This window comes from Pseudogymnoascus destructans (assembly GCF_001641265.1).
Source record: "Pseudogymnoascus destructans isolate 20631-21 unplaced genomic scaffold scaffold_2, whole genome shotgun sequence".
NCBI lineage: Eukaryota > Fungi > Ascomycota > Leotiomycetes > Thelebolales > Thelebolaceae > Pseudogymnoascus > Pseudogymnoascus destructans.
In genome coordinates this window covers 1,920,860-1,945,457 of record NW_020167521.1, presented here as the reverse complement: position 1 = coordinate 1,945,457, position 24,598 = coordinate 1,920,860, and the positions used below count along the sequence as shown (strand labels likewise).

The following is a 24,598-nucleotide window of genomic DNA, read 5'->3' as shown; positions in this document are numbered from 1 at the left end:
ATACAAAAAAGATCACGCCTGCCAGGGACGGCCATACTTAAATAATATCCCACACTGGAACGACTCAGGAGAACTACCGTTACACCATCGACTGCGACTCGGTGACGTTTCGGAGGAGAGACCTGACGACTTCAAATAGCCGTGATTCCAGAGATCTCACAGACAGCCAGCAGATCAGGGTTTGATTCTTCAGAACAAGCTGGTAAAGTCGCCGACGCGTTGGCGCCAAATAGGATGAGGCAATATGTCGAAAAAGCCGACATCAAACATACCCCAAGACAACAACGGTCAACTGCCCAGAATGACTACCAGACAAACCACCGCTGCAGCTACGACCGCTGTGCCATCCGAAGACATCCCGAGTCGAATGGCCCACCTCGAAGCACAGATACAGGAGGTCAAGGATCTACTAGTTACCCTGATGGCAGCCCAGACCAGAATCGTCCACACCGCCAGTGGACACCCCCATACCCACAGTCGAAGCTACGGAGCAATGAACGCCTCACACACGAAACACCCCTGAGACAGCTCAATTGCCGCCTCTTCGGAACACTCGTTCTCCATCGATTCCAAGGTCGTCACGAATGCTCACCGAGGACCCTCCGACACTATAAGAAATCAACCATCTCTGAGAAAATCCATCCTCTCAGCGATGGGGTAGAACATACCTTCCTACAATGGAGCGCTTCGATTCGGGACCGACTCGTAGTCAATGAGGACCACTACCTTACCGACGTGTCGAGAAGAGCATTGATATGGGGAACTACGACCGGCCTGGCGAAGACCTACCTAGAGCCCCAATACCTGTCAGCTACGCATGGGTTCCGCAGTGCTGAGGAGATGATGGATCTACTAGGTTCATACTACCTCACAGGCAACGAGACGGAACAGGCCAGGAACCTCTTCGATGACCTGCAAATTTGAGAGAAGGGGCATGCTAGTGAAACCTTCCCAGAGTTCAAGGCTCGTTTCCAAAGTGCAGCTATCACAGGACAAGTCTCCGAGTCGGAATGGTTTCGGTACATGTGGAACAAGTTGACTCCTCAATTCCGCAGCCGAGTCGCGATCACCAAAAACCAATGGAATGGAGACTACCAGACCATGGTACGAGAACTTACTGCCTTTGATCAGGAACGGCGCCGGAACAACGAATTGAATCTGCTACCCACTCTCGCAAGGACGTCCACATGTACCACGGATACGGCAAAGGCATCAGTGTCCGTCTTCATCATCTTGAGTATCCTAAATATATTATAATACAACGTCTTGTAATATATCATTACTATTACTTGCCTCCTCTTGTACTGATTCATCAGCTGGATTTAAGAAGTTTGTAAGGTCTATAGCGTCGCTGTAATGGTGGGTGCACCAGATGTGAGAATCTAGCCACCCAAGGAAGGGATGATTTTACTAAGACAACACACTGTCTTAGAAAAAGAGCCAAAGGGTCGTATCTTAGACTATTCCACAACGCAGCAATCAGGTGTATGATGTATTGGAGTGGTTTAGACAAGTTGCAACAAATGTTGAGTCTGGGAACTCAGGGGTAAGTCAGAGGTCAACACCTCACTGACTTTTCAGAAACAAGGAGTAACAAGATGAATGCTTGGAAGCTTGGAAAAGACGTGGAAGTATGTGATAGTCGATTTACTGTATTGTCTGCTTGCCCTTTCTTAAGGAAAGGGCAATCCTATTTATGCTAAAGGAGTGTAGTTCTCGCATTTTCCAAGACTTTCCATGATTAACCAGGCTTGGTAACTGTAGTCAACGTAAGAGAATCCCTATAGGAAGTGAAAGGAGGTCCAAGGTCAGAGTACCCCTATAGACAGATTATGTCATAACTTAACCAATCTTGTAGGAAAATAAGGAGCGATGACGTGTAATGAATCATAGAGGGTTGTAGCAATCGTTGAGTAGTATTGCTCTTGTTGTTGGTGTGACAAGCCAAAATATGTATAGTGACTTGTAGGTTTGAGGAGGAGATTTCTAAGTTTGCTCTTGAGTTTGATAGCAAACTGAGTGCAACGAATGTCAGTATGACAGTCGCGAATATGCCTAGCATTGTTAACTTGGTTGTATAGGTTGCTTAGCGTAGGGAGAGGTTCAAGAGGCAGCTGTAACAGTTGAACAACTATAGTGCTTTTGCGGAAACAGTTATAGATAGTTGTATTCGTAACATCGTGATACTAAGCGCGAATTAGCTAGAAAAGTGCAAAGTGAAGAGACATAAGATCAAGAGGATTGGTGTTGTTCTCAAATGATATAAGCATGAATTCAAGCCATTGGACAGTAATGAGCTTTTGGAGAAGCTATAATGCCTTGGTCGAGTGGTTGGAATCAACTTGTCAAGTTTGGAGGTAGCTAAATAATCTGTATGTTCAGAGGAGGAGGATTATCTTTAATAGCTGCAATGTGTGTAGAGAAGTTGTCCATGGTAAGGAGTATATAATAAACCAAGGTCGGAATCGGTCTAAACCTATAGCATTAGTACAAACTACAACAGTAATGCATGCCTTGTCTTTCTTCAATCTAGGCCTTCCTTGTGATAAGAGTCCCCTTGACAGTGTCATCCTCTAGTAAAGCCCTGTTTCATCTATGTTATATATATCTTCCTCTTTGAAATCTCCTGCTAGCATTTAAATTGCCTTCATCTCGTCTTCTGCTGTTGTAGGAACTGAACCTACTTCGCCGTGTCTAACGTGGTTTTTGATCTAATGTCATTTCTTAAAATTGTTGAGCTAACCTATACTAAAATTAGGTATAGGCTTATCCGTGTATTATGGTAACAACTACCAGATTTGTTTCGCTTTCTCTTGCAGTATATCCCTAGTTGTTATCCCTCCTTTTTCTTCAATGCGCTTTTGCTACTCGAAAAGAGCAGCCTTAAGCTCTAGCTAAGCAGGAGCTTTACGTCGTTTGGCAGTAAGAGGGGTGCTCGAAACAGGGCTGTCTAGGCTAGTAAATCGAGAGCTTAACGAATCAGAGACCGTTGACTAGGTAAGATGGTGATTATACTGCTGTTAGAACCATTTGATACAGGCTCTCTAGGTAGGTGGTCGAGGATACTGTCGAGAGAACCAACTTCTGAGCGCATGACGCTGCTCAGTCGTCATTGTGTACAGCCGAATTGGAGGCATCGATTCATCTGATAAGTCTATAATTTGGTAGATGAGGTCAATATCGAGTGAATCGCGATTTGTATGAGGAATTAATTTGGCCAAAGAAAAATACCGAGTTATCGCGATAATCGACTAATCGCGAATCGACTTAGCGCGACTCGACTGTAGAATTTATTTATTGTTTTACTGCCTATTGGCACTTTTGCTAGCAATCGCGAATTGCAAGCTTGTATATAGCAGATCGAACGAGATGCCTAATTTTCTTGCATCTATAGTCATATATAACTCTTCTCCCCATACTGTCCCATATATACCAACTTTCCCCATCGCACGGTCCGTATTTCCATCAGTATCACTTACTTCCCCCTAATCACGTGCTCGTCCAGCCACATCTGCATTTAAAACCTCACAACTCCAATAGGTACACAAGTACCCCGTATCCACATTCCAGGCAACAACATTGCAACCGCTCGGCCCCCCGATCGGGCTACTGCGCGCAGCGTGTGGCGTGTATGGATGTTGAAGCTGTGTGAGTCATAGGTGGATGTATCGATACTTGACCGTTTGATTTGGTGACCGTGTCCTTTTTTTTTTTTTTTTTTTTTTTTGGCGCCGCACGGTTCGGGGGGCGAGGCTGAGCTATTGGGGAGGCAAGGCTGGGCGTTTGAGGGTGACGTACGTACTGGGAGGAGGCAAGGCTGGGCGTTTGAGCGGGTGATGGTACGGTACGGGATGGGATAGTGCAGAAGTGGCTTGATTGATTGTCACGATACGGCACGATCGGGTGAGAGCTTACGGAGGGGATGCGGAAAGATGGCGACGGCAAGGTGGTGATAAGCGGGAGTGATGCGGTGGTACGTGAGGGTGGTGTGAGTTGGAGATGCTGGGGATATACGGTTTACGGTATACGATATACGGTGTACGGCGATATATATGGTGAGATGCGACATGGTGATATATATATGGCGACCGAGATAGGTTGGAGAGGGAGAAGTGTGTGTGGGTGTTGGAGTTGATTTGATGGTTGGAATGTACACTTCACTGTGAATCTGCTGTGAGATACTTGCGACAACTGTGAACGGGGCTGTGGGATTCTTCACAGGGTGTTGGAATGTACTCTTCATACTAAGTTTTGCCGTGAGATACTTGTAGCCCCTGTTTTAACAAGGCCTTGTCTGGACTGAGATTGTGGTGTTCGACTGGGGTTGTTGACTGATGTACCCTCTACTTGCCAATATCCAAAGTACCCAGTACATTCCTTCCCAGACTATCCCAGACTATCCCAGACTATCCCCATGTATCCGTCCACGTACGCGTCTTTCTGATTCGCTCCTTCCTCAACTCCTGTTGCCCCCAAAACCCGTCTCATCCACACGCTAGTCCCAATCTCACCCACTAGTCCACGCTAATCAGCCACTCATAACACTCTCCCACCACCAAAAATCACCCAAGATCACACCAACACCTACGCTAAACCACATCCTGTAATCTCGCGCCACCACCCGCAACTCAGGTATCTCTGTCTTGCCCCCGCCAGGCAACAAGGCAGCAACATCCGCGAGTTAAATAGGCAGCCCATCTCCTGGTTGTTTTTCTCGATCTTTTTGCGAGCCTGAACACACATTTCGGCCAACGTAGTCGTCAACAACCATTTCACTTCCCCTCCTCTCCCCCACTACCCCCACTACCCAAGACACTACGTAACTCATCAAAAAGTTGCCAGAACAACAGGAAGAAGCAGAAGAAGCAGAAGCAGAAAAGCAGAAAAGCAGAAAAGCAAAAAAGCAGAAGAAGCAGAAGAAGCAGAAGAAGCAGAAGAAGCAGAAGAAGCAGAAGAAGCAGAAGAACGAAAACACACGCTCTCTCTCAACTCTTCACCCACTCTTCCACTCCTTCTGGAACTTGTCGCGATCTCGATCAACCGAGTCGATCCATCGTCATCGTCGCGTTTTCCACGAACAAACCAAGACATCAAAAAAGAAAGAACCATCATCCTTCACGTCGAGCAGCGACTGTAGGGGAGACATTGACTTGTTTATCTCCCGCAAACGGTACGGCGCCAGACCAGTTACTTCTCTCGACGTCTACCTCTCACTTCTTTCACCCACACTTTACTCTCTCTTCGCGACCTCTCTTCTCTTCCGACTTCGAACTAGCGATCTTACCGCGACTTCGAACGTCGTCCTCATCTCATCTCAAGTCTGAAATCGATCTGACAAAGCTTCTCTCGATAGCCTGACACACGATATATCACCTTGCGCGCACGTTTCGTAGATCGTAAATCACAAATACCGCCAAGATGAACTCTATCCAGACTCATCCTGAGAACGCGATGCAGGCGAAGACCTTCATCGCGCCCGGCTCTCTCTCCTTCCCAGGTGGCGCTGGCGATCTCACTCCACCCTCCTCCGAGGCCGAGAAGATGAATGGTCAGCAGAAGCAGGGTGCGAATGGAGGTCAGGCAGTCCAGGCCAACGGCCAGACGAACGGCCACGGGGTGACTCCCGCGACACCGGCTGCCACTCCCGGCGCGACTCAGGGAGTTAGCGGAATTGTTCCTACCTTGCAGTATGTATGACCCTGTTCTGGCACCTTGGTAGAATCTAGAGGCTTATCTCGCATGTTCCTAAAGAAATATCGTTGCCACCGTCAACCTTGATTGTCGGCTGGATCTCAAGACGATCGCGCTGCATGCGAGGAACGCGGAATACAACCCAAAGGTACTGCTGACCACCCAGATCCTGGCATCGGCGCCGCACGTTTTTCATGCTTCGTCCTTGCTAACTGACCTTGTCTCCAGCGTTTCGCCGCCGTGATCATGCGTATCCGTGAGCCGAAGACAACGGCGCTCATCTTCGCGTCGGGCAAGATGGTCGTGACGGGTGCGAAGTCGGAGGATGACTCCAAGCTGGCGTCGCGCAAGTACGCGCGCATCATCCAGAAGCTCGGCTTCAACGCCAAGTTCACCGACTTTAAGATCCAGAACATTGTCGGCTCGTGCGACATTAAGTTCCCCATCCGCCTTGAGGGTCTGGCTTCCAAGCATCACAACTTCAGCTCTTACGAGCCGGAGCTGTTCCCTGGTCTGATCTATCGCATGATCAAGCCCAAGATCGTGCTGCTCATCTTCGTGTCGGGCAAGATCGTCCTCACGGGTGCAAAGGTCAGGGAGGAGATCTACCAGGCCTTCGAGATGATCTACCCCGTGCTCCAAGGTAAATTCCATCTTTTTAACTTCCGTCGAATGCACAATACTAACACCACTAAGATTTCAAAAAGGTCTAAACCACCTTCCAAACCACGGACGCAAACGGGTCTCGATCAACTCTTTACCTTGCTGCTCATCCAGCTCGGTGTACTACCACCTTATCCGCAACTGTAGATTATTGTTTTCACGATACCACGATTCACACCCAAAAGCTTCGTACTCTCATTTTCCTTTTCACACACACACAACACGACAAAGGGCCTTGATGCATGCTTGCGGCGCCACTCACGACCTCGGAGTCTGGCCAAAACAAACACATACCCTCCCGCAGAACCGGGGAGCCACACATCAACTCAGATCACCTTTTCGTCGTTATCATCGCGACCGTTATTTTTGTTACCTTTCTTGCATTGCACACGGCGTTTATTTGGGCGGGCGAAAGATGGGAATCCGGGGGGGCGCGGGCAGGACTTTTTTACTTTACGTTACATCCCGCAGCTGTGCTGAATCTCCAATTTTTGAAGGGGACACAAATATTGACGCGGCTTGTTTTTTTCCTCGCCCTCTGACCCTGTGGGTTATGGTGGAGAACAACAGCGCGGAGAGAGAAATCGGGGGCTTTTATTGGGGTGTTCTTTTTACTTAATTTGAGCGAAATGGGAAAGATCAGAGAGAGAGAGAGAGACCAGCGTATTTATTGCCTGGCTTTGAGTGGATGAGGGGATGAGGGGATGATGATATTATTGGGAGCCTCCAGGGGGGAGGGGGAGCGAGCAGCTTCCGAGTTTTTGAGACGGGGCTGGCTCAGGTGGCTCTGAGTGAGGGATAGAGAGATTATTTGCGTAATGGTGTCGCTCTTGCGGAGGAGTTGCATGCATGGGCTGCAGTTTAGTGGTGGACTAGCTGTGAGGGAGGGCTGAGGGATAGTGAATACCAGCTCTTGATAACATGATTTCGTCTGATTTGCATGTGATGTGAGTGTCATAAGTTTCCTGCTGGAACTTCCCAACAGCAACCACGTGACCGATTGGTGACCTGCCACACAATCATTCCTATCAACATCTTCATCTTCACCTGTAAGTAAGCAATGAGCGACTGCGCTAGTGAGGCTCTTGCAGAGGGCTTCCTGCCAAGGAGAGCCACGAACATACGATGCCATTTCAAAACGTAAAATCCCATTTTATACCATCTACGCTAGGCTGTTTCAACGTATCACTTAACCCATACAGTGTAGCGCGGAAATGGCGATGAACTAGTTTTCTAACAACCTAACAGTACAGTATGAATTTCGACATTTAATAGCTAATCAATTCTAGCACGTAAGATCCAACGAAGCGGCAGGGGTTGGCCATAAGACAGTATAGTTTAGATATCGAGGCCTAACAGTGTCGACCTGTCAAACGTAAATGGTCCGTGCGTCGCGCGATCTAACACGAGGCTCCGAACAAACGCAACGACGCGCACACGCAACACGTTGGCATCTACCAGGCAGGATAGAGATGTGCAATCTGATCGCCATCAACACATAAACCGCTTCTCAGCACCACTCTACAGTGCCTGTCCACACACCACAATCCATAGCCCGAGGGCGCGGCCCCGTCCACCAAGCTGAGACTGCCACAATGGACAACTCCGCCTACAGCGGCAACAACAAACACATCAAAGAATTCCCAGCCATAGACAACAAACTCCACGCCCTAACCAAGAAATCCCTCTTCGAGAAGCAGCGCGCGGAGGCGGAGGCGAAGCGCGTGAGGGAGGAGGCAGAGACGAAGGCGGTGTATGAGAGTTTTGTGAAGTCGTTTGACGACGACGAAGGCGGTTATAACGCTAATGCCAATGATGGCGGGGGGGATGGACGAGGTGGCGGGGGAGGTGGAGGGGGATATGGAAAAGGAGGTGGTCGAAAGGGGGGAGGGGGGTATACAAGCGGCGGTTATGACCACGGTGGGAGAAGGTTCGGCGGGCCACCACCGCCAATGGGACCTATGAGAGGGTCCAGCGGCCCAGGTAGTTTGGGTCCTATCCATGGACCGCGGAGGAAGAGGGGGTTTGAAGCTTCTTTCAACAACAGCAGTAGCAGCGCGCGGCGCAGCGGCAGCGGCGTTGGTGGCGACAGAGGCGACAGGGGCGCCCTCCTAGGCTTCGACGATTCGCCTCCCCGCGCCACACCACGCGGTTTCGGCGCCTCAGACGATGAGGAGGAAGACGATACTGCGGCAGGGAGGACGGCGGGTGGGAGAGCAGAGCCGGCGCTGGCGAAACCGACGTTGAGACTTGCGCAGTTGCCGCCGGGGACGTCGACGGCGGCGATTAAGGCGTTGATTCCGGGGCTGACTGTTGATGCTGTGAAAATCCTGCCTCCGCCACCTGGAGGGGTAGGAGGGGGGGAAAGAAGGAGCATGACGGCCATTGTGACATTATCCCAGGAGACGGCGGCGAATGATATTGATGCCGCTGTGCATGCGTTGCAGAATAAGTATTTGGGGTTTGGATTCTGTCTCGAGCTGCATCGGTATTTATCGTCTGCCGCGCTGGAGTCATCCACCGTCGGCGCTGGCACCGGGCGCGGAGCGGGTTCCACCGCAGGAGCAGCTGCGCATCCATTCGGCGCGAAACCAGTGGTTGTCGAAGGGGTCCCAAACACGCAACAATTCGCACCAAACCAGTACCGCGGCATCGCTCCCCCGACTTCCTACGCCTCCACCCCACGCGGGCCTTTAGGACCCATCCTCCACGTCCCAGTGCGGCAACCATCTGACATCAAAGAGCTCCGCGTCATCCACAAAACCATCGAGTCGCTGCTCACGCACGGCCCGGCTTTCGAGGCTCTGCTAATGAGCAGACCAGAAGTTAAGCGCGAACCCCGCTGGGCGTGGCTGTGGGACGCCAGGAGCGGGGGGGGTGTATACTACCGCTACCGGCTGTGGGAGATGATGACATCCTCCTCCCCCAGCTCTGGTCGCTACGTCCCCCTCTTCGAAGACAGCGCAGCGTGGAAGGCGCCTGAGTCTGGGTTACCCTTCGAGTTCGTCACGCGGCTCGATGAGTTCGTCGAAGATGCTGCTTATAACTCTGACGACGACGAGGAAGATTCTGGCGACGAAGCAGCGGGGCGCGGGAAAGAAGACGAGGGCGGACCGGGTTACCTCAACCCCCTCGCCAGGGCAAAACTTACGCACCTCCTTGCCCGCCTCCCTACTACGACTGGGAAATTGAGAAAGGGGGATGTAGCACGCGTAACCGCCTTCGCCATAACCCACGCCGGGCGTGGCGCCGACGAGGTGGTCGAAGCACTAGTTGCGAACGTCGCGCATCCCTACTCTTTCACCTCCGCCAACCCCACCTACCGCCCCCCCCCCCAAACAACTGGAGGCGAGGGGAAGGAAGCAGCGGAGAAAGAAGACACCACCCCCGCAACCCTCAACGCCCTCCACCTCATCTCCTCCCTCCTCTCCTCCTGCTCCACCTCCCGCATCCGCCACGCCTGGCGATACCGCTCTCTCCTCGAATCCGCTCTCCGGCGCTCTAAAACCTTCGAGCACCTCGCTAGTCTGGAGCGACGCATGGGCTGGGGCCGCATGCGCGGAGAAAAATGGAGACGTAGTGTAGGCGCGGTACTAGCGCTGTGGGAGGGCTGGTGTGTGTTCCCTGCCAAGGCGCAGGAGGGGTTTGTAGAGGCTTTCAAGGTGCCGGTGAGGGAGGAGAAGGAGGTTGAGGAGAAGAAAGTTGGGAGGTGGAAGGCTGTTGAGCGGGTTGTTGGTGCGGAGGTGGATGGGGGGGAGGAAGTGGAGGATGTGGATGGCCAGCCGATGGTGGAGGACGAGGAGGATTTGGATGGGGTGCCCATGGAACCGTCTGAGGAGGAAGAGGGGGATGTGGATGGAGAGCCGATGGTTGTTGATGAGGAGGAGGAGACGTATGAGCCGCCGCCGGCGGAACCGGTTGTTGTGGAGCAGCTGCAGCAGCAGGAGAGAGGGATGGAGAGGCCGGTTAGGAAACGACCGAAGGCGGAGGATATGTTTGCTGATTCGGGGAGTGAGGGGGAAGAGGGGGGGAGGGGGGGTCTTGAATACGGGGGGGGATATTAGTTACTAAAAGGACTTTGTATACTGGAAAGAATCAAGCCCTGTTGGCGCAGTGACTTAAATTGAGGTTTCACGCCTTTACCAAAGCTTAAAGGTACGACGGATCACTGCACCAAGCGACATTGCTGGGAGGGAGACCTGTATGCGAAGCTGGCTATTCAAAAAGACCCACGAACCAGGTCAAACAGTACAAGGCATTCTGATCGAGCAACTACATCATGATGTTACTGAGACTGATATTCGCAATGCTTTTTCAGGGTGTCAATGTGACATCGAACGACAGCAGTTTAAACTGACAACAACTTCGATGGGTAACAGCAGCATCGAGAAACAACAGTAGCTTCCAACGACAGGAAAATAATCGACAACGTCACCAATCGACAACAGCACCGCTCAACGACATATCAGCCTCGTACGCATCATAGCGCGTCAATACCATACTGAGCTAGCTTACCGAAGGTCTACTGATGAGACGTAGGGGGTATCTGATACGATGGTTGATGGAATGGCTGACGGGCGTCCATCGCCACGTCCCAGTGGCTTTTGCCTAAGGCGGCAAAAGATCACGCTGACAGGATCGCAAAGATAAACCCATTTCAGAGAATATATATCCATTGCGGCATCTCAATCTACACCTCCCATCCCCATCTATAATAAATCCTGTCTATCCTAATGCCCCGGTATAGGGAGAGTAGATACACCTAGCCAATGCCGCCCCAACGCCTTCCATCCAATTCATTATCCCTCCCAAAACTCCTTCCATCACATCCCATCCAAAAACACAGCAATTATCATAACACCCTCCTCCCCACTTTTAAGCACCCGGCCCCATCGCATCCCCACCCCCCTTATCAACCCTCACCTCCTCCACCGGCAACTCCACCCCCTTAATCGGATGCAACAACACGGGGGGCACACACATCCTCCCCTCCGACCCCTCCCCAACCTCCATCTTCTCCCCCCCCAGCTCATCAACCTTAAGCCCCATCCACCTCCTCCACAAGTTCCCCGCAAACCCCGAATTATAATACCACGTCATCCCCAGCAAATTATGCTCTCTCTCCCCGAAAATTCCCATGCGACTCGCCCCCGTCGCTCCGTTACGACCACTGTTCATCGTGGCTCCCAGGTACGGCAGCGGCCACACGCGATCCACAAACATCGGGTGCGGCGCGTACACGGCCTTGTAGCCGTGGTTGAGCGCCACCTGCGCGGGCCACATCTCTGGGAAGGCGTGGTGCTTCTTGATCGCCGTCTCGCGATGCATGGTGTTGAGGAGGCGGCGGGAGAGGCGGCTGGCGGTGACGATGGAGGCGCGGCGGGGGGGGGGCCGTTGGTGCGGTTGTACCCCGTCACGTCCTCGGCGAGGAGCCAGGTCGTGTAGTCCGGGTCGAAGAGGGGGTTGAGGGTGATGAGGTCGGCGTCTTCGCCGACGCCCCATTCGTACTTGTCGTCTTTTAAGAGGCGGGGGGGAACGGGGTCGTTTTCAGTCTCGAACCAGTCCTCGGCGTGCTGGGGGCGCTCGGGGCCCCAGATGGGTTTGTCGCCTTTGGGGCCGTTGTTGACGGATTGGCCGTCCTCGTTTAGGCCGGACCAGATGTTACCGGGGGAGTCGGTGCCAGACTCGGTCTGCACGCGTACCATGTGGCTGAAGTCTTCCCAGCTGCCGTGCACGGCGGGGATGTAAAAGCGGCTGTTGCGCTCCCAGAGGAACTTGCGGGGTTGTGCCTTCGTCCAGGTATCCATCTTCTGAAAGAGGTTGTACCAATGCCCAGTGTAGCGCACATCCATCTCCCATTGCCAGAAGAAGTCGTACTCGGGGTGTTTCTGGGCGAACCACTGGAGAGCTTGAATTAGGCCACGGTATACGCCATGAATCGGCAGGTTGCGGAAGTTCGTCTCTTCCACGCCGTTGTACAGCATCACCATCTGGGTCTCGGACCACAGTGTTGCGATGCCTTGGAACTCTGCAGGGACGCGCTCTCTGAGATGTTTCTCATAGGTTTCTTCATCCGCAAAGACTGGGATCGATTCATCCTTGACTTGCACGAGAAGGTGGATATCATACTCGCCACCAGAGCCCAATGACAGCTCAGTAATGAGACCGCGGAGCCACAGGATGTCTTCTTCGCGGTAGATAAATTCGTCCCACGTGCGTATGACAACTGCAGTTCTATGGACGAGCTTTGCTCCAATTCCATGAGGCTGAGTGGCCGTAGCAGAAGTAGAATCCGCGGAAGTTGTGGTGGTGGCAGGAACAATAACGTTGGCAGCAATCTCTCCCCTTCTGTTTTTCTTGGTGACACCGCCAGCGCCTGATCTGAAGCGTTTGACGTTGGAGATAGAGCACCGTAGTTGTGCCTCGGCCCAGTCAACATTTGTGAAATCATACTGTGGAAATTCACTCCAGACTTGATCTGCCCCATCCATATCGCCGTGCATACCACTTGCCAGTCCGCCTTTTCGCAGCGAGTAGCCGTGACCGTATGGGCCAAGTCTGCCGTATCTGTCAAAACAGATATCATCAGGCAAGCCCATCATATCATATGACCCCATGATATGGTCAGCAAACCCAGCCGGCCTCCCCTCGTAGTAGCGTAGAGGCGGGATCCTGGCACTGGTCTTGGCGTCAAGGAAGCATTCCTTTACTGGCACGTACTCTTGCAGGTACGCGCTCGAGTTGTAGTCCGGATACGGGTTGTATGGTTTGCTGGAAGGAATGCCCAGATTGGACGACATAACTTCTGTGATGTTCAACAATTCCGTCTCATCCTCAGGGTCCCTGGGATATTCGGGCTTGTTCTTCGCCAGTGACACCAATGCCTTGATGCCGCCATAATATCGGTCCGAGAACGGAAACGACTCCCATTGTTTAGCTCCTTCCGGTCGTTGGTTCCCCATATCCTCCAGCTTCTTTGAGTCTATAATGCTCATAGCGATTAAGAAGCCTATGAATGCAAGCACTCCCAGCATAACCAAGAAGCACAGGTATCGTATGATTCTCTGAGGTACTCGATATGCAAAACATCGTTGGCGTGTCCGCAAGATTGTCCTCCTCCTTATCATCGGTTGGGTCGAGTCATATGACCCAGAAGTTTCTCTGGAAGAACTTGTAACGGGAGAGATGGGCAACGAAGAATCATAGTCGTCGCTCGAGACTTCATAGTCATGATCAATAATGTTTTGTTTCTCCGAGTCAATCGAGTCTCTCGCCCGTGACGATTCATGAAAGGGTAGCGCGGAGTAATTATTTGACGACCGGCGCTTCGCCACCTTCAAAGGGTTCAGGGCATCGAGGGCCCCCATGTTTGTTGACTGTGATCCTGACTATGTATTTTGGCACCCGCTTGTCACCAGGACTCAAGCTTTCGAGGGCAGCTCCCAGACTATATAGGTCTTTGGTTAGCTATGAAGCGACAGTACCGCCTAAGGCAAGTGGATAAGATGCCAAAACTTACGCCAGACGTCATGCAGTAGTCGTGAAATGACGGAAAGCGCAGAAGAAACACTGAACCAAACCGTGGGTCGCTATGCTGTTGGGTATCTTGCTGAGGAATCTACTATATGCACTCTCGCGGAAATAGCGCTCAATAGACGTTCATCTCAAATATGTCCGTTAATCGTTAATCGTAGCCGTGGTTGTCTCCATGGAGTCGAATCGGAGAGTGGTCTGATCTGATGCCTTCTAGACCGTAAATTGAGGCTGGTCGTCGGGGCAACCACAACCGCGAACCCCTACAGAGGATGACAAGGACGATCAATAAAACGCGTGATTTGCGACGCACAAACGTACGTGGAGTGACAGCATAAATAAAGTGGAATAGAAAGACGATGGATATTTAATTAACGCATAAATTACCAGATATCCAACGTATTGCTCTTTAAATGGGTGCTTATAAAGTAGTCTTAGTTTTGAAATTTTAAAATCTGGAGTAGAATTCGGGGTTCACACGTTTATAGTATGAATACCCTACTTTTGAAGCTTTATATGGCCTCATTCTGTTGCCGCTACTCGTATACCGTATCACACCAAACGCCAAATCTTATATCAGCGCTCCGAGCCGTCAGTCATCTATTTTCCCCGATTCCTTGCAACGCCAACGACAAATTATCGAGTATGAGAATCTACCAATCATCATCCTCATCCGAGCCATAATCCACCAAGCCGAGAGCCGATTTGGGCTCAGCTGCTTTCTCAGGTGTAGGCTTTGCCGGCTGCTTCTCAGTGGTTGTAGCGATGGTCGTTTTGGCCTCGGCAGCTTTGTGCGGACCTGCTGGGTCGTTCTTTCCCTTCTGAGCTTCGACTTTGGGACTCGCGCCTTCCGTTCCAGGACTCTCTGTCGCTCCTGCCTGTTTTCCAGTCGCGCGGTCACTCGATGATGCCTTCCTCAGCTTAAGTCCCTTGAGCGCTCCTTCCTTCCCTCGTTTCCTCTTCTTAGCCGCCGTAGCCCACTCATCATCCGCAGCTGCCATAGTAGTTTCCGCACCAGTCTCGCCCTTTGCCGCCTTGTCCAGCTCCTCTTGTCTCCTCCTAAACACCTCTAGCCCTTCGTTCGTCTCCTTCCTCACGCGCGCTTCCTCCGCCCGCGTAGATTCGAGGACCGAATCCAGAAAGTCAATCTCATCATTGTCGAGCGCGCGGAACTGGTTCTTGAGTCTGCTCGCCTCTTCAAAGGCGTCTTGTTTCGCGGCTTAGGGACAGGCTACGTGATCAGCATTGGGAGCTCCCAGTATAAAACAGTAGGGTTGGGTAATGAGGGCAAAAAACCTTTGTTGGCTTCGAGAGTCTCGAAGAGTGAGCGCCCAGAGTTCTGCGCCGCTGCCTCGTCGGCCTTGCGCCGGCGGTTGGCTTCAAGCTCAACCTGCGCCGCGAGCCATTCGTCGGAGCGCTCGATGGGCGCGTCTGTCGTGCCGCCCGAGACGAAACCAGAGGACATTGTGAGTGATAGGCAGGGCCTAGAAGTAGCTATATGAAATGCGCAACTTATTGGAACTTGAGGCGCTGGCGTATCTTCGGGTTAACACGAGCCTTGCGTACTCCGAGCATTACCCCCGCGAAGCACTCAGTGCCGTTCGTGGGCCTGGGCTGACACCCAATTTTTAGCCTAAAGACCCTCGACGTCACCCCACCTCACCAAAACACCCCACCACTATAATTAACTTTGATAGGATGGGAGGGGGAGAAAGTACGCTGTAACAGGATGAGACGCCAGCCAAGATCTACAGGTGGGATTGCGACGGAACAATTGCCAGCGAGGGGCGAGGAGTATTAACTGGTATAAGAAGGCAGGAGGCCCTTGGACTTTTTTTCCCCCAAGTTAATCTGCTCAATCCTTTGTTTATTTGATACCCTTGAGTCTCTATTTACAATACCTTTATCTATCCCAATAACACAGCAACCTGGCTTTTAGAATCACAATGGCTGCCGTCCACACCTCGTACGTGTTCCCATCCACCCCCATATCACCCCTCAATCTTCACATTTCACCCATCCCTAACACCCCCCAGGCCACATTGACACAGCCTTCGCCTACCAAAACGAGACTGAGGTCGGTGTCGGAATCAAGGCTTCCGGTGTTCCCCGTGGGCAGGTCTGGCTCACCACCAAGCTCGACAACTCATGGCACAAGCGCGTTGCCGAGGGCATTGACGCCTCGCTCGAGAACCTGGGTACTGACTACGTCGACCTATACCTCATCCACTGGCCTTGCAGAACCAACCCAAACATGAAGGAGGTCTACTCCGACTGGGACTACGTTGACACGTGCGCGAGATGCAGAAGCTGGTCGAGGCCGGCAAGGTGAAGAACATCGGTGTCCTCCCCCAAGTTGGTCGCCTATAACACCTCCAAGGGCATCCACTCCACCGCCTACTCCTACCTCGGCTCCACCACCTCACCGCTGCACAAGGACGCCACCCTCCTCGAGCTCGCTGAGAAGAAGGGCCGCTCGCCACAGCAGGTTATGTTCGTGTGGAACATCACCAAGGGCCGCAGCGTCATCCCCAAGTCGGTGACTGCGGACCGCATCCAGGCCAACTACGAGATTGATGGGCTTGAGTTGACTGAGGAGGATATCAAGGTTATTGATTCGATGCAGGGCCGAGATGGTAGTTTCTTGCCGCAGAACTACGAGAAGGTGTTCTACCACGACGATGAGTAAATGCACGTCGTGACGATATGATTAAATAACAGCTAGTTTAAAGCACGCATTAGAGAATAAAAAATATGTATAGCTGCAAACTTGCCACTGGTGCGTGACTCTTTAAAGTGTAATCCGTAGCTTTGTCAATGCTTGCTCGTATGATGTTTGTTGTGTATTGGGCACCAGGTTTGATATTCAGAAACTGAAGCGAGAGTCATCTCCAAAAAGCAAGCACCACAAAGTGGCAAATAGAAAACTATTTCTATGTTTGGATGCGAAAAAAGAGGGGAAACTGTCACATCCGTACGTAGACGTGGTGGTGATGCACCCTGACAGCAAAAATACAAAAAATATATACAAAAAATATATACAAAAAATATACAAAAAATATACAAAAAATATAGCAATTGCATGTTTCGATCATGCGACCTCCGGGTTATGAGCCCGGCGCGCTTCCGCTGCGCCAAATTGCTGTTTGAATGAAAACATGTGGCGTGTTGTGGTATATGAATCACACAATTGATGCGCTAGCCGAGTCAATAACCCCCCAGTTCTCTTTTTTGGTGGGGCAGTGTTTACCCCCACCAAGCTCCACTTACTTACTGTAAAGGACATGGAGTACCATCCTACTACTCCATGCCCTTACACGACTCCAGAGTAGGAGAACACAACCAATTGCAGTGGCAGTTATGGCCTTGTGCTCCAGCCTTGGTTTGTGACGCCCTATCTACTTTCGTCATAGCAAATAGCCAGCTCAGCTCAGACGGTGGGACAAGGCGCGAACGAGAACGAGGGGTAAAGTCGTGGGCCGCGCGGGCTGTTTGAGGGCTGTTTATAATGGGCTGGGCTTCACCTTTACTGTGGTTCACCAACACCACTCCTGTACAACCACGCAAAATGGCTTCTCCCCTCATTATCAGGAACTTGACCTCGACGCCGATTGAGCTGAAGCTCATCGAGCGCTTCCAGGCCCCTGGTCAGGCACCGGCTAAGACTGAGAACAACAACAACAACGACTCAGGTTTCGGAAGCTTGGCCAAGAACTTCACGACGCTAATGAACAATGTTACGAACACTATCCAGAGCCCAACTAACCTCGAGCTGGCAGCCAATGCACAGAGCTTCAGCCATAAGGATGTCAACATCAGGATCGAGCCGTTTGAGGTTTGCAAGACGGATATTCCGCTCAAGGAGCGCGACGACCACGAGATTATGCGATTGACCTTCGAGAACGCGGGGCAACGTTACAGGCTCGATGTCCCCTCTCCAACCAGCAGATCTACCTCCTTGACCCCTCTTCAGCAGAACTCGCAGTTTGAATACACTGGAGTCTATCTGCCGGAGCACTCTTACCTCTCCCTCTACTCATCTGCGCGCCTCAACTCCTGGATGGGCAAGCTCAAGCCCGAGACTCCCCTGTCGGCGCTATCTATCCCAGGAACTCACAATTCCGCAACCCACTACCTTGCTCTTCCCTCCGTGCGCTGTCAGGCTGTTTCGGTCACCGACCAGCTTAACAACGGCGTTCGCTTCCTCGATGTCCGCGTCCAGCCTGAGAACATTGAGTATCCCAACGCCGACGGCCTGATCCTCGTCCACGCCGTCTTCCCCATCTCGCTCACAGGCAACAAGTACTTCCGCGACTTCCTCAATAAAGTAACCGCCTTCCTCGACCAGAACCCATCCGAGACCGTCCTCATGAGTCTCAAGCGCGAGGGTGTCGGAAAATCCACCGACCAGCAGTTCTCCAAGATCCTGCACGACCACTACATCTCCAAGGACAAGGAACGCTGGTTCACCGATAACCGCATCCCACGCCTGGAAGAGTCCAAGAAGAAGATCGTCCTCGTCCGCCGCTTCGGCGTCGATGACGCTGTCAAGGGCTACAACAACAACGCCGGCTTCGGCCTGGACGCCTCCAGCTGGCCTGACAACTGCGAGGACGGACTGTGCGTCGGCGGCACCATTCGCGTCCAGGACTTCTACGAGGTTGAGGAGAGCGTCAACATCGACAAGAAGATCAAGTTCTGCCACACCCATCTCGAGAAGGCGAGTTCGCTTGTGTGCCCGCTGCCTGGTGCGGCGAATGCGGCAGAGCAGCCCCACCCCTTCTTCATCAACTTCTTAACTGCAAGCAACTTCTTCCGTCCGGGATGCTGGCCCGACCGTGTCGCTGCCAAGGTTAACCCCGCGACGGTGGACTTCCTGTGCCGCAGGCATAACGAGAAGGAGTACTATAGCACTCTGGCGGAGGAGCGCGGTATTGGAGATGGTAGCACGGGAATTGTGGTGTGTGATTGGGTTGGAGAGAAGGGTGATTGGGATCTAGTTAGGTGTATTGTTGGACACAATGCCAAGTTGGAGTTGAGGGAAAACCAATAGATGGTTGATATACCGAGGTGGCTATAGGTTTGAATAGTGAGGAAGTAGAAGGTAGACGAATAACAAAATATATTTCATGAGGCTTTGCCATGTGTCTTCTTACATTCATGCCAAACCAACACTATGAAAACAATATAATACATCCTCTCCTATCATACCCATCTACTCCGCCTTCACCTCATCCTTCGCCTCCTCCTTACCCTCCGGCCCCTTCTCCTCCTCCTCCAACATCATCCTCCTCCCCTCAACCGTAAAAAACAAGCTCTTCCCCGCGCTCTCCAACGCATTCGTAACCCCAGCCCCAGCACTCTGCAACAAATGCACAACCTGCGCCCTCAGCCCTTCCAACCCACCCGGAATCATCCCCACCCACCTCGCCCCCTCCATGTCAAACACCTTCCCCTCCACCCTCGCCCCGAGCAACTGCAACTTCTGCAGCCCCGTCTGCACCGCGTTATCATGCCACCCCGGATTCGCCCTCCGCGTCGGCGCAGGGTACTCTGGCGCAAGCGGCGCCAACACCGTCAGCGCCGCCTTCAGATGCGCTGGGCTCACGGTAGGGAAACTTAGCACCGCAACCGGGCCAGCAAGCAACGGCGCGAATCCGTGCGAAGTTCTAGTCCCCACGACAGCCTCGTGCGCAGCTTTACTGAGCGTGTGGCTTGCCTCCCCTGGGCCTACGGCGGAGGGGTCAAAGTACTCAACCACGCGTAGTGCAGCGGCGAAAATACCCGTCTGCACGATCTGCAGCTTCACAGCCGATCCGGACGGGGCAGGCTCCCCAGCCAGAGCGAGCTCAGCGTCTACCTTCGCGAGAGCTGCAGCGAGTTCACGACGCAGCGATGTCCATTCGGTGGTATTGAGGTTATTGTGCTGGAAGAGGATGAGGAGGGGGGTCGAGCGGAGGAGCGATGCGTATTGGCGCAGGAGTTGGGTTTTGCGGAACTGTGCTGGCTTGAGGGAGATGGGTTGGGTGGTTGGGAGGCGCGACTTTAGGGGCGGGAAGGTCGGCGAGGAGGAGGTGTTCGCGGTTATGGTTGCGGTGGCATATTGGCGTGGGAGGAGGGTTGTGGTGATTGGGGTGTTGGTCGTGCGGACGAGGGAGGAGAGGGCGGCCCGCGAGGGGCGGTGTATCCGTGGTGGCATGGTGGGCAACTTGTTCTGGGGGGGGCGTGTTAGTTCAATTGAGGGTTTTGGGAGGGATTGTGATCGTGACGTACGGTGGAAGTTGCGTGGAGTGGTGAACTGGTGAAGCTCCTGGTCTCCTCGAATTTAGGAATCGTCTCAGTCCAATAATTTTGGCATCTAACAAATTTTGTTGCCTCAGGCATCAATACATTGTCAGCGCACATGATTGGGCGCAACACAACGTGCCCACCGATATTTTATTCAATACCACCCTATGACTCTCTCTTGTGATATCTGTACAATACATTCGGGGTAATAAAGCAAACAGACAAACAGTTATTGGCTTGCTGTTCTTTATAAAGCTGCCCGCTGGGCAACAACCTTGCCCATTTTCATTCCTCTTTATTTCACAATTTCACATTTTTTAACATTATGTCGCTCCCACAAATCTCAATCACGCCCTTGCTCAAGAGGCTTTGGCCCGCCGGGGTCGAGCCACACGTGAGTGCCGATGAGATCGCAGCTGCGATTTCACACATTTTTACCAATCAGCTGTCGCCGGTCCAGATCGGTGCTCTGCTAACTTGTCTGCATTTTACCGGGAGGGACCGGACGGCGGATGTTATTGCGAAGTGCGCGAAGGCTATGCGGGATGCCGCTGCACCGCTGGATAGGAGCATTTTGGCGGAGGTTGTGAAACGGAAGGGTATGGGGGAGGGGAATTATAAGGGCGGGCTGGTGAGTGGGATTTTATCACTTGGGTGGACTTTACTAACTCTCCACAGGTTGATATTGTTGGTACGGGAGGTGATTCTCATCATACTTTCAATATCTCAACGACTTCGTCCATCCTGGCCTCGTCACTTCTCCTTGTAAGCAAGCACGGTAACAGGGCATCCACCTCAAAATCCGGCTCGGCGGATCTCCTTGCTTCCACTCTGCCAGTTCCCCCAGTTCTCTTAAATGTCCGACCAGACACCATCGCCCAGGTGTATGAGAAGACCAACTACGCCTTCCTCTACGCCCCCGTCTTCCACCTCGCCATGAAGTACGTCGCGCCAATCCGCAAAGAGCTCGGCTGGAGAACCATCTTCAACCTCCTCGGCCCCCTCACCAACCCCCTAGAAGGCGTCATCGAGGCCCGCCTCATCGGCGTCGCCCGCCGCGATCTCGGCCCCGTTTTCGCCGAAGCCCTCAAGATGACTGGCGCCACCAAGGCTATCATTGCGTGTGGTGCGGAGGACCTCGATGAGATTAGTTGTGCCGGAGACACTTACTGCTGGATGCTCAACGAGTCGGAGGTTAATGGGGAGAAGTCTATTGATGTTGACCACTTCATTGTGTCCGCTGCTGACTTTGGCCTCCCCGCCCATCCGCTATCCGAAGTTTCACCAGGTAAGGAGCCGGTTGAGAATGCGGCGATTCTCATGAACCTGTTGCACAACAAGCTCCCGAGAGACGACCCAATCCTTCATTTCGTGTTGATGAACACGGCGGCGCTATTCGTGGCATCGGGGGTCTGCGAGGCGGAAACGAGCAATATGGGACCAGGTGATGATGGACAAGTCATCACGAAGAGGGGTCCGGGGGGTCAGAGATGGAAGGAGGGCGTTCGTAGGGCGAGATGGGCGGTTGAGAGTGGCGCTGCTTTGAAGCAGTGGGGACACTTTGTGGAGGTCACCAACAGTGTGGGGGAACAGACTCCGGAACCCTGGGTTTGAAGACCTCTCACCAGAAGCCACGTTTTAGTACCACATTTCTGAGGATCAGGCTATGGACTGAGGATCAGGTTATGGATATTTATCCTAGGATAGCTTGTTGGCATGTAGTATGTATTTTGGATGATTTTCAACCGGCATTAGGTTTAGAAGTATTGACTTCAGGGTCTGAGAAGTAGCGACATGATTTATATAGCCGTTTAAATGAAGTAAATATGAATACATTCAATGCCTTGTGGGATACTCTACGTTTTTGTATTTGTCATTGGTAGCACGAATAATTTCCGTATGACTTTATATTTATGTTGGACAAATAATATCATTATTTTATAAATCGGTGGAAAATAACTAAACACCTCCAATACCACCAAGTAACTAACTAGTAAAGTCGAAACACATACTACAAGTAGAATAATAATACTACACTTGGGAAATAAATAAACAAAAGAAACCAAACCTTCCAAGAAAAACACGACCAAACTCTCATATAAAAAAAAAAACCGGTCCTCGCACGTGACCAATCTCTTATCTCCCCATAATTCTGCCACCGCCTTCCACCCACAGCCTCAAATATTTCCGCGCCTCGCAATTCATTTCTCAGCCTCCCCACCACTCTCCCAACTCCAAACACCATCCTACCACGCAGCCACGAAACCATACAACACACACACCATGTCTACGCGCGAAGCCTACGTCCCCCCCACCGCCGGCGGCGGGCTCCCCATCGCAGGCCGCGACCAGGGATACACTGCTGCTAGTGAGGGACCAGCTATCAACTACCTTTGTGGCGACTGTAATAGCCGCGTGCCGCTCAAGCGTGGGGATCCGATTAGATGCAAGGAATGTGGCCACAGAGTTTTGTATAAGGAGAGGACGAAGAGGTGAGTTTCATAGGGAGTGGCGGAGTGGATGGGGAGTAGATGGAAGCTGACGGAAGTAGGATGGTGCAGTTTGAGGCGAGATGATGGGAAGAAGGATGGAAGATGATGGGGGAAAAATACTTCGACTTAGGCCGCAGGAAGGAGGGGATGTGTGAACGGGGGGGAAGGGAAAAACGGGGTGGCGGTATTATGAAGGCATGCATGGGACGGAGTACGGGTGCGGGCGTTTTGAGATGTGGCGGTTCTGAGCAGACTACACAGTGAAGCTCTCCCAAATGCAACAAGATCGAGATTTCTCTCTGAATCATGGCTATTTACCTTACATGAGCAACTCTACCATGGATGTGGTGGATGCGAGTCGGTTTAGGGACCTGTGAACTGTTGATTGTGCATTAGCCTGACTCTGGTCGGAGGACTCCTACTACTGGAGTTATAGCCAGCACGACTGGAAACTGCACTACAATCGCCACACAGTCATTACGGATGATACGCTGGTAAGCATTCATAATATATTTCATTTTGTGGTATTCAGATGCGCCTTGCAATGCCTCCACGAACGCCAGTTCCTAACAAATCCCCCAACCCCTACATGCCCATCTGACTCGACCTCACGTATCTCGTGAAGCTGTTGTCCTCGTCGGTAATACCCCCCGACTTTTGCATCGCCTCTTTATACCTCGACTTAAGCCCCTCTTCCCTCTCTCCCTCATCACCCTCCGCATTAGCATCAGAGTCCGAGCTGTCCTCCAAATCACTGATAACATCCATATCAACCTTCTCCTCTGGCGCATTTGACCTCTCCCCAGAAACAGCCATATCCTTCATCAGTTTCCCCAGCTCCTTCTCTCTGCCCGCAGTCTTCTCATCGGCGCGCTGCTTCCGCCGCCTCTCAAGCTCGGGCTTGTAATCGCGGTTGAACTCGTCAGCCTTCTCTTGCACCGCCTCGAAAAACTGATCGATCCCATCGCCGGTCATGGAGCTGACGCCGACAACACTCAGATGGCTGTAAAACTCCTCCAACATCAAGCTCATACTGTTCAAAAGCGACCCCATATACCCACTCCCCCCACCAACACCCACCCCCCCCTCAACCCCACCAAAGCTTCCCTCCTCCTCCTCCGCCCTCAACGCCTCCTGAAACGCCTCAAAATCTGTCATCCACTCCTTCGCAAACTCCGCATCCTTAACATCCGTCTTATTGAACACCAAAATCATCGGCAGTTTCGTCTTATACAAGATACTGCACGCATACAACATATTGCTCATAAATGTGCTCGTCGACGCCGTGCGCGGCGTATCAATAATATACGCCACCACCGTCGGAAAACTCGACGCCAGCGAATCGAGCAAAATACTCCCCGACGCACTCCACACAAACACCTCGATCTGCCCCGGCGTGTCAACGAGGATATGCTCGATGGGCTTCTTGGCCGGGTTCGCGGGGTCCGGAAGGGTGCGCTTCTCGAGCAGCGTGACGATCTGGTCGATCTTCGTGGCGAACAGGTTCAGCGAGGTGAGGATCCCGCCGTTGGGGCCGAGGTTGTAGCTCTTCATCACCTCTTGGTAGTTCACCGAGTCGCGGATGTCGATGTTGGACTCGAATGGGACGGTGCGCACGGCGGGGTCGAGGTTGATGACGTAGGGGGGGGTCTTCTTTTGGTGGAGGTGCGCGTTGATGCGTTGCATGAAGGTGGTTTTGCCGGAACCTACGGGGGGTGTGAGTTTGGGATTTGAGATTGGGGGGAGAGGGATGTACCGGCCATGCCTACGCAGACGATCGAGACGGGAGTTGCGGAAGCCATGGTTGCGTTGTGGGTTGTATGGCGTGGAGTTGAGGCTGGAGATAAATTTGTAGATGCAAAGGTGGGGGTGGACAAGGCTGACCCAAAGGCTGATTGATCAATGCATGGTCCGTGCGTTTTAAGGACGTT

At 52.3% G+C, this 24,598-nt stretch overlaps 11 protein-coding genes and 1 non-coding gene across 12 annotated transcripts; 7 read left to right on the top strand and 5 right to left on the bottom strand.

Annotated features, from left to right (window-relative positions):
* Positions 1-3,922: 3,922 nt before the first annotated feature.
* VC83_01256 (uncharacterized protein) lies at positions 3,923-5,324 on the top strand (the record flags this gene model as incomplete). Its single annotated transcript, XM_024464939.1, has 2 exons — positions 3,923-3,973; positions 4,836-5,324. 2 exons carry the CDS (start codon positions 3,923-3,925, stop codon positions 5,322-5,324), a joined length of 540 nt encoding a protein of 179 aa, XP_024327729.1.
* SPT15 (TATA-binding protein) lies at positions 4,899-7,279 on the top strand. The gene is made up of 3 exons (XM_024464938.1): positions 4,899-5,687; positions 5,752-5,839; positions 5,920-7,279. The coding sequence occupies exons 1-3, from the start codon at positions 5,419-5,421 to the stop codon at positions 6,499-6,501; spliced, it is 939 nt and encodes a 312-aa protein (XP_024327730.1). The 5' UTR covers positions 4,899-5,418; the 3' UTR covers positions 6,502-7,279.
* A 130-nt stretch (positions 7,280-7,409) lies between these two features.
* VC83_01254 (uncharacterized protein) lies at positions 7,410-10,369 on the top strand (the record flags this gene model as incomplete). The annotated part of the gene is made up of 4 exons (XM_024464937.1): positions 7,410-7,494; positions 7,644-8,705; positions 8,757-10,319; positions 10,367-10,369. The coding sequence occupies exons 2-4, from the start codon at positions 7,950-7,952 to the stop codon at positions 10,367-10,369; spliced, it is 2,322 nt and encodes a 773-aa protein (XP_024327731.1). The 5' UTR covers positions 7,410-7,494; positions 7,644-7,949.
* A 1,159-nt stretch (positions 10,370-11,528) lies between these two features.
* On the bottom strand, positions 11,529-13,721 carry VC83_01253 (uncharacterized protein; the record flags this gene model as incomplete). The annotated part of the gene is made up of 1 exon (XM_024464936.1): positions 11,529-13,721. The coding sequence occupies one exon, from the start codon at positions 13,719-13,721 to the stop codon at positions 11,529-11,531; it is 2,193 nt and encodes a 730-aa protein (XP_024327725.1).
* Positions 13,722-14,540: 819 nt separating this feature from the next.
* Positions 14,541-15,352, bottom strand: VC83_01252 (uncharacterized protein; the record flags this gene model as incomplete). Its single annotated transcript, XM_024464935.1, has 2 exons — positions 14,541-15,106; positions 15,184-15,352. 2 exons carry the CDS (start codon positions 15,350-15,352, stop codon positions 14,541-14,543), a joined length of 735 nt encoding a protein of 244 aa, XP_024327726.1.
* A 38-nt stretch (positions 15,353-15,390) lies between these two features.
* VC83_01251 (uncharacterized protein) lies at positions 15,391-16,576 on the top strand (the record flags this gene model as incomplete). Its single annotated transcript, XM_024464934.1, has 4 exons — positions 15,391-15,486; positions 15,616-15,691; positions 15,924-16,179; positions 16,222-16,576. 4 exons carry the CDS (start codon positions 15,391-15,393, stop codon positions 16,574-16,576), a joined length of 783 nt encoding a protein of 260 aa, XP_024327727.1.
* Positions 16,577-16,959: 383 nt separating this feature from the next.
* On the bottom strand, positions 16,960-17,032 carry VC83_01250 (the record flags this gene model as incomplete). The annotated part of the gene is made up of 1 exon: positions 16,960-17,032. It is a non-coding gene; the product is annotated as a tRNA-Met (tRNA).
* A 363-nt stretch (positions 17,033-17,395) lies between these two features.
* Positions 17,396-18,940, top strand: VC83_01249 (uncharacterized protein; the record flags this gene model as incomplete). The annotated part of the gene is made up of 1 exon (XM_024464933.1): positions 17,396-18,940. One exon carries the CDS (start codon positions 17,396-17,398, stop codon positions 18,938-18,940), a length of 1,545 nt encoding a protein of 514 aa, XP_024328037.1.
* A 51-nt stretch (positions 18,941-18,991) lies between these two features.
* On the bottom strand, positions 18,992-20,292 carry VC83_01248 (uncharacterized protein; the record flags this gene model as incomplete). Its single annotated transcript, XM_024464932.1, has 2 exons — positions 18,992-20,101; positions 20,161-20,292. 2 exons carry the CDS (start codon positions 20,290-20,292, stop codon positions 19,103-19,105), a joined length of 1,131 nt encoding a protein of 376 aa, XP_024328036.1. The 3' UTR covers positions 18,992-19,102.
* Positions 20,293-20,339: 47 nt separating this feature from the next.
* Positions 20,340-22,019, top strand: TRP4 (anthranilate phosphoribosyltransferase). Its single transcript, XM_024464931.1, has 2 exons — positions 20,340-20,806; positions 20,854-22,019. The coding sequence occupies exons 1-2, from the start codon at positions 20,501-20,503 to the stop codon at positions 21,787-21,789; spliced, it is 1,242 nt and encodes a 413-aa protein (XP_024328041.1). The 5' UTR covers positions 20,340-20,500; the 3' UTR covers positions 21,790-22,019.
* A 340-nt stretch (positions 22,020-22,359) lies between these two features.
* RPC10 (DNA-directed RNA polymerase core subunit rpc10) lies at positions 22,360-23,163 on the top strand. The gene is made up of 2 exons (XM_024464930.1): positions 22,360-22,667; positions 22,727-23,163. Exons 1-2 carry the CDS (start codon positions 22,459-22,461, stop codon positions 22,749-22,751), a joined length of 234 nt encoding a protein of 77 aa, XP_024328040.1. The 5' UTR covers positions 22,360-22,458; the 3' UTR covers positions 22,752-23,163.
* VC83_01245 (uncharacterized protein) lies at positions 23,164-24,526 on the bottom strand. The gene is made up of 2 exons (XM_024464929.1): positions 24,424-24,526; positions 23,164-24,373 (listed from the first exon to the last, which is right to left on the bottom strand). Exons 1-2 carry the CDS (start codon positions 24,467-24,469, stop codon positions 23,253-23,255), a joined length of 1,167 nt encoding a protein of 388 aa, XP_024328039.1. The 5' UTR covers positions 24,470-24,526; the 3' UTR covers positions 23,164-23,252.
* Between the last annotated feature and the right edge of the window lie 72 nt (positions 24,527-24,598).

Excerpts from the sequence above, each read along its gene's own strand:
- RPC10 (XM_024464930.1), top strand. The coding sequence starts at position 22,459 with ATGTCTACGCGCGAAGCCTACGTCCCCCCCACCGCCGGCGGCGGGCTC. Across the intron at positions 22,668-22,726 it reads TATAAGGAGAGGACGAAGAG|GATGGTGCAGTTTGAGGCGA; the intron begins GTGAGTTTCATA and ends TGACGGAAGTAG.
- SPT15 (XM_024464938.1), top strand. The coding sequence starts at position 5,419 with ATGAACTCTATCCAGACTCATCCTGAGAACGCGATGCAGGCGAAGACC. Across the intron at positions 5,688-5,751 it reads GGAATTGTTCCTACCTTGCA|AAATATCGTTGCCACCGTCA; the intron begins GTATGTATGACC and ends ATGTTCCTAAAG. Across the intron at positions 5,840-5,919 it reads ACGCGGAATACAACCCAAAG|CGTTTCGCCGCCGTGATCAT; the intron begins GTACTGCTGACC and ends CCTTGTCTCCAG.
- TRP4 (XM_024464931.1), top strand. The coding sequence starts at position 20,501 with ATGTCGCTCCCACAAATCTCAATCACGCCCTTGCTCAAGAGGCTTTGG. Across the intron at positions 20,807-20,853 it reads GGAATTATAAGGGCGGGCTG|GTTGATATTGTTGGTACGGG; the intron begins GTGAGTGGGATT and ends AACTCTCCACAG.
- VC83_01245 (XM_024464929.1), bottom strand. The coding sequence starts at position 24,469 with ATGGCTTCCGCAACTCCCGTCTCGATCGTCTGCGTAGGCATGGCCG. Across the intron at positions 24,374-24,423 it reads CGTCTGCGTAGGCATGGCCG|GTTCCGGCAAAACCACCTTC; the intron begins GTACATCCCTCT and ends CACCCCCCGTAG.